General features: G+C 52.9%; 1 protein-coding gene across 5 annotated transcripts in view; it reads left to right on the forward strand.

Annotated features, from left to right (window-relative positions):
• The window catches only part of Fbln2 (fibulin 2), a 79,280-nt gene extending 73,229 nt beyond the window's left edge, over window positions 1–6,051 (forward strand). For all 5 annotated transcript variants that reach the window (XM_076940118.1, XM_034511541.2, XM_034511542.2 and 2 more), the window contains 5 exons: window positions 184–309; window positions 1,886–2,002; window positions 2,423–2,551; window positions 3,578–3,701; window positions 5,130–6,051. In XM_076940118.1, the coding sequence (XP_076796233.1) occupies window positions 184–309; window positions 1,886–2,002; window positions 2,423–2,551; window positions 3,578–3,701; window positions 5,130–5,487 (854 nt within the window). In that variant the 3' untranslated portion in view covers window positions 5,488–6,051. The remainder of the gene's footprint in view (window positions 1–183; window positions 310–1,885; window positions 2,003–2,422; window positions 2,552–3,577; window positions 3,702–5,129) is intronic.
• Window positions 6,052–6,277: the final 226 nt, after the last annotated feature.

The raw sequence follows: 6,277 nt of genomic DNA on the forward strand, positions 1-6,277 counted from the left end.
CCTCTGTAGCAGCTCTCTGGCCTGGACCTCCCCAAATGGCTGTCTTCAAGCTACCCCCTCTCCTCTTGGCTCAGATTCCATGCTGTAGCCCGCTTACTGCTTTGTCCTCCTGGTCCTCTGCACCCTCTGACATTCCCTGCTGGCTGGCCACTCTGTGCCTGCTGCTCATTTTCTCCCCCGCAGATGTGAACGAATGCTGGGTCTCGCCGGGCCGCCTGTGCCAGCACACATGTGAGAACACGCCGGGTTCCTACCGCTGCTCCTGTGCTGCTGGTTTCCTTTTGGCCGCAGATGGCAAGCATTGTGAAGGTACTGCCCACCCTGACTTCTGACCCCTGGCTTGTGACCCCATGCACCTAACTCCCACTTGGACAGACAGCCTCTGATTCCTGCTGTGATCACGGGGAGTTTGTTGCCAAGATGGCACGGGGCAACCAGGAGAGCTCAGGAGCTGTGAAGAAGCAGGGTCACATGGCTCCCAGGGATGATGCCTTGGAGCACACACCGAGATAAACCAAGTGTGGGCACAGGCTGTGCCTCAAGTCTGTGATGGGCCTGTAGTTGGGGGGGTGACATCGCAGAGTTCCCACAGACAGTAGTTCCCTAGTGCAGCTGGATCAGGTCCACTGGGGAAGAAAACCATGTGGTGGCTCAGTGAGAAGCTGAGCTTCAACTGAGAGACCATGGCATCTCTGGCTCCATTTTCTTAACTGGTCTTCATCATTCTCCTCTGTGTGAGACCAATCTGCTAAGACCTCTGTGGCCCTGGGGTGTGTGTGTGTGGGGGGGGGCTGGCTATATCAAGACACTGGGATAGTCACTCTTACCCACTAGTGTCATTATACTGTGGGCATGCCTCATACCAGATTTGGTGTGGGCAATTTGGAGCAGACAGGGCCTCTACCTCCCCCGCATTCTGCCTAGGCATGATTCTTGTGTTCACCTCTGTGCTTCCACTGGCTGCCTGTTGGAGACCTGGAGGTGAACTGAGCATGGATTCTGACAGTCAGATGCACAGCACAGCAGAGTGGACAAGCCACATGTTGACACATTGCTTGTCTTTAGTGAATGATGTAAAGTTCAAGAGTTAGACACAGTTGGCTGTGGCTTGCCTCCTTTTGCATGCCCCTCAGTTCCTCTGCCTCAGCCACCTTTGCCTCATTGATGTTTCCTAAAAACACTCAGCAAGCTCCCACCTCAGGACCTTTGCACATGCTGTGCTGGCCACCTGCAGAGCCTCTTTCCTAGATAGCAATATCGTCCTGTCCCTCCAATTGCATCCTCCCTGACCACTTTAAGGCTGCAGCCCACATGAGACAGACCTCTGTGAGATACCCCTTCCCATTGTTCTGATGTGCCTTCCCCATGTCTCTTGATGTGCTCAGGCATGCTGCCCATCATGTTTACCAGTCCCTCCCCTTCCCTCTTCTCTCCACATGTGAGCTAGCTCTTCCAGGTGAAGATATTGTCTGTCTTCTTCATGGCCATTTCCCCAAGTCCAGTGTAGGCCCGGCACAGTCTAATCGGAAACAGCTCAGTGGGCAGATGCTCTGAGGAAGCCATGAACTAACTCTCCCTTCTTCATCCTATACCAGCTCCTGCACCCTCCCCCACTTCAACACAGTGTCAGCTCTTGGTGGCCAATCTTGTACCTAGGTGACTCAAGAGTTCCAGTAGTTGCATGTTCCCAGCAGGGTAGCACCAGGCTTTGCCTGGGTTTGTCCTGGGGACAGAAAACTTGCCCTTGCTGAGTGTCCTGCCTGGCCCCACCTTCTTCAAAGTGTGGCCAAAAGGAATGTTTCTCCAAACAAGGATACTGGTGAGCCATCCCAGTCCAGCATACAGTCTGGGAGGACTCACTATGATGAAGACCCTGTCCCCACAGATGTGAACGAGTGTGAGACTCGGCGCTGCAGCCAGGAGTGTGCCAACATCTATGGGTCCTATCAGTGCTATTGCCGACAAGGCTACCAGCTGGCAGAGGATGGGCACACCTGCACAGGTGAGCCCCTCCCAGGACTCACATGAAGAAGGGGCCCCTTCCCCATATGCCAGGGTCCCAGGGGATTTAGTGTGGGGTCTGAGTTCATATCCCAGCCCACAGTTTGCCTGCTGTGAGTCCTTCAGTCTCTCTACTCTGACCTCAAGTTCCTTCTCTGTAAAGTGAGATGATACTCTGATCTCAACAGGAGTACGTGGCCCAAGTCGGGCTGGCACCTAAATAGCCCTTGGGTGGTGCTGTCATTATTAGTAGTGCACAGTCCTGGGAGGTGCATTCCCATTCTGCTCCGCATCTTCTATGTGGCTTTGAGCAATTCGCTCCCACCACTGGAGCCCTTTTGTCTTCCCTTGTTAATGGCTCCTGGGCTTCCCGGCTGTGCCTGTGGATGGGTGAGGCTCACCAGCTGACCCTTTCTGACAGACATCGATGAGTGTGCACAGGGCGCTGGCATTCTCTGTACCTTCCGCTGTGTCAACGTGCCTGGGAGCTACCAGTGTGCATGCCCAGAGCAGGGATACACAATGATGGCCAACGGGAGGTCCTGCAAGGGTGAGTGACAGCCTCTGCTCTGCCAGACACAGCAGGTGCTGTGAATTGCCTCAGGCTTATAGCTTAGACTAAGCCCACGTGTTCAGAACAACGGTGGTCAGGGAAATAGTCCCGGTGTCCAGGCCTGGGATAAGGAAGGTGATGGCTTCTTGCCATTCAGGCCAGCTTCCAGGCTTGGCCTTGAATCTGCACCTTACCCTGGTGTGAGGAGGCAGGGGACTATCTATGAACATACTAGAAGGAGAACCTCGAAAATCTGAGCTGCTGTCCTTAAATCTCTGCCAAACCGTCCAGGGGCCTATTGGGACAGGAAAGTGTGCTGTCCAGAGGCCAGAGGATAGGGAAGGAGTCCTAGAGAGGCCAACATTAGTCTGGTGCAGGTTGATATTTCCCTGCCACAGCTATGAAGGTCAGGAAGTGGGGAATGTGGATCCTGGCACTGGCGACACAAGTCCTTGCTTCAGTAGTTTGTCAGATTTGCTGTAGGGGAGACAGTCCCAAGATGGACCAGATCTGCAACTCTGACTGTTCCTCTGAACTGGATTCTAAGCTATGACTCTAAGGGACCTGGCCAGCCAGCAAGGCAAGGTGGGTGTGGGAGGGACCTTGACTCCCCCTCAGGAGAGGTTTGGGACTTGGAGCCTGGTTGGCCTTGTCCAGTGAGCAGATCTGTGGGCTTTGGTGGCTAGCTCTCCCTGCCCCTGTGTGTCTTGAAGGAGAAGTACTTGGGCCTGGGTAGGGCAGGTAGGCAGCTCTGCATTCAGGTTGGTGGCTGTGGCTGCTGCCAGTTGGCTCAGCATCCCAGGCTGTGGTGAAACTTGGTATGCAGTAGATGATCATGAACTTCACTCTGAGAAGCCAGCAGAGCCAGGACCCTGCTGCTGTGTTGCCATGGTGAGATGGGGCAGATGTGCTCTTAGGCCACACAGCTGCCCAGAACCCAGGCTTCCAGTGTTGGTGGGAGTGGTTCAGGCTGGGTTCCTAGGCCATAAGGATTCTCTTAACAACCCTACTCTCCATCCCCAGACCTTGATGAGTGTGCACTGGGTACCCACAACTGCTCTGAGGCTGAGACCTGCCACAACATCCAGGGTAGTTTCCGCTGCCTGCGCTTTGATTGCCCACCGAACTATGTCCGTGTCTCAGAAACGTGAGTGCCTTCAGCCCTGGTGTGATCCAGGGCCCTTTACTGCCCCTGTGCCACAGGCTAAGAGTCAGGTGGTGGTCCTTGCCATGGCCACCTCCTACCGTTTCCTATAAAGCACTATGAAAGGAAATATAGAACTGTCCATGCTAAAAAAAAGAGGGCTGTCACCTCAAAGAGAGAAAGTTTGATCTACTGCCAGATATGAATGGCTGTGTCTCAGGAACATGGATTCAGGCTGACTCAAATAGCATGTTCATGAAAACAGTTTTATGAAGTTTCTAGGGAAACAAAACAAAGACTTAGAAATGAACACACTTTTAAAAAACACTGGTAAATACGTTCAGGTTACACAAACTGGGGGGATCTCTTGGGTATTGTTTGGTAACATTCTTAACTTTCAGGTTAGCGTAAGCTAGGAGTCTATTTGTGCATCCCCAAAGGACTTACCTGATGACACATGCAGGTCACACACACAGATGGACACTGGTTGGATATTAAGGGAGTTGAAGACAGCTCAAGATAATCTGACTACAAGACCTGTAACATTCCAACTCTTCAGAGTCAGAACCAGTTAATCAGCCTTGTAGACTCTTTAACACAGACACAGTATTTGCTGGGAACTATACACACACACACACACACACACGCACGCACGCACGCACGCACGCACGCACGCACGCACACAGGCACACACTACATGCATTACATTCTGTGTAACAAACTCCCAGTGTTACCATATATGCTCATTACCTCCTGGGGGTTTCTGGGGACCAGCAGCCAGAGCAGCATCACCAGAGCAACTTCATGGGATAGCTGCCATGTCTGGGCCTCCTGAGCCCACCATGATTCCTGTCCCTGCCTGGTCATCTGGCTGCTGGCCTGCATTTGCAAGGTCTGGCCAGGCAACCAGTCATCAGGTTGTAGACTGAGGCCTTGGTGTCTCACTCCTTGGCCAGCTCAGTCTTCAGCCTCTCCAAGGGCTGCCTGGGCTGTGGCCTCCCTTGTGCAGGACACCAGATGTGTGAGCTGAAGTACTTAAAGGGACTTAACAGGGAAGGGAGAGCACCTAGTGCTACAACAGGAGACAGGTTGGGTGTGGCTGGCAGCAGGCTGTGCTGGGCAGGGGGTTATGATGAAAGGGGGAAGTGGAAGAAAAGAAGGGACAAATATGGATGAAAAGAGCTGCTGACAGGCTTGCTGGGACCTTGTGCCAGGCACGTCAGCCACACCCCCACAGGAGATCATCTCACAGCTGTGGGAACGAGGCCCAGAGGGGGCAAAGTAACGTATGTGTGGCTGCTAGATTTCTCTGGGTAGAGCTCACATTTGACCCCCTGGTCCACTGGTGCCTGAGCCAGCTGCTGGGGTCTGTCCACATCTGGAATGGGAGTGAGGGTCCCCAGCCACTGACCAAGCATCCTTCCCTCACAGGAAGTGCGAGCGCACAACATGCCAGGATATCGCGGAATGTCAAACCTCACCAGCTCGAATCACGCACTACCAGCTCAATTTCCAGACAGGCCTACTGGTACCCGCGCATATCTTCCGCATCGGCCCCGCTCCCGCCTTTGCTGGGGACACCATCTCCCTGACCATCACCAAGGGTAACGAAGAGGGCTACTTCGTCACACGCAGACTCAATGCCTACACTGGTGTGGTATCCCTGCAGCGGTCCGTTCTGGAGCCACGGGACTTTGCCCTGGACGTAGAGATGAAGCTGTGGCGCCAGGGCTCTGTCACTACCTTCCTGGCCAAGATGTACATCTTCTTCACCACGTTTGCCCCATGAGGTGTCATGTCAGGCAATTACCTCCAGGTGGCGCCTGGACCCGTGGGCAGCCGCGCCACTTCTTAGTGGCTTTTTGCCGTGACTCTGTAACTTAACTTAATCGTGCTGACCTGGTTGGTCTTGAGTCTCTACCCTGGAGGGAGGGTGATGCATCCCAACAGGCACTGAGTACAGGCCAAGGTCACCCGAGGCTGGATGATGGCTTGCAAACTGGAAACAGCCGTGGGGGCTTCTGAACACCACTCCTCAACTATGGCTAAAGCTGACATTCCACGCCTGCTTCCACTGTGTTCCTCAATTAAAAAAAAATCAGCTATGTGTGGTAGCACAGACTGGGGAGGCAGAGGTAGGCAGACCTCTGTGAGTTCCGGGCCAGCCTGGTCTACACTGGGAGTTCTAACTAGCCAGAGCTACATAGAGAGACCCTGTCTCAAAAAGGAAAAAAAAAAAAAAAAAGAAAGAAAGAAAAAAATCATTTTAAAACTTTTTTTTTGCTGTTGTTGTTTAATGATAAGAATAGTACATATACATCATTAAAAATGATCAAATAGCACAGAAAGGTTATTCAGCCTGTTTGTCTCCTTTCTTTTGTAAAACATTGAAAATTGACACCAGTCTTGGAATGTCACAGGGTCCCCAGCCTACCAGATGAGCTCAGAGTGAGAGCCACAGGTCAGCTAACCGGCCTTTTCTATTATCTCCCTGTCTCTTCTCCTGTGCTCACTTGCTCCCCTACTGCCTCCTTCTCCCAGATGTGGACTCAGCAGCTTGGTGGGTCACCTTGGGTGTG

Source organism: Arvicanthis niloticus, chromosome 9, assembly GCF_011762505.2.
Source record: "Arvicanthis niloticus isolate mArvNil1 chromosome 9, mArvNil1.pat.X, whole genome shotgun sequence".
Lineage (NCBI taxonomy): Eukaryota > Metazoa > Chordata > Mammalia > Rodentia > Muridae > Arvicanthis > Arvicanthis niloticus.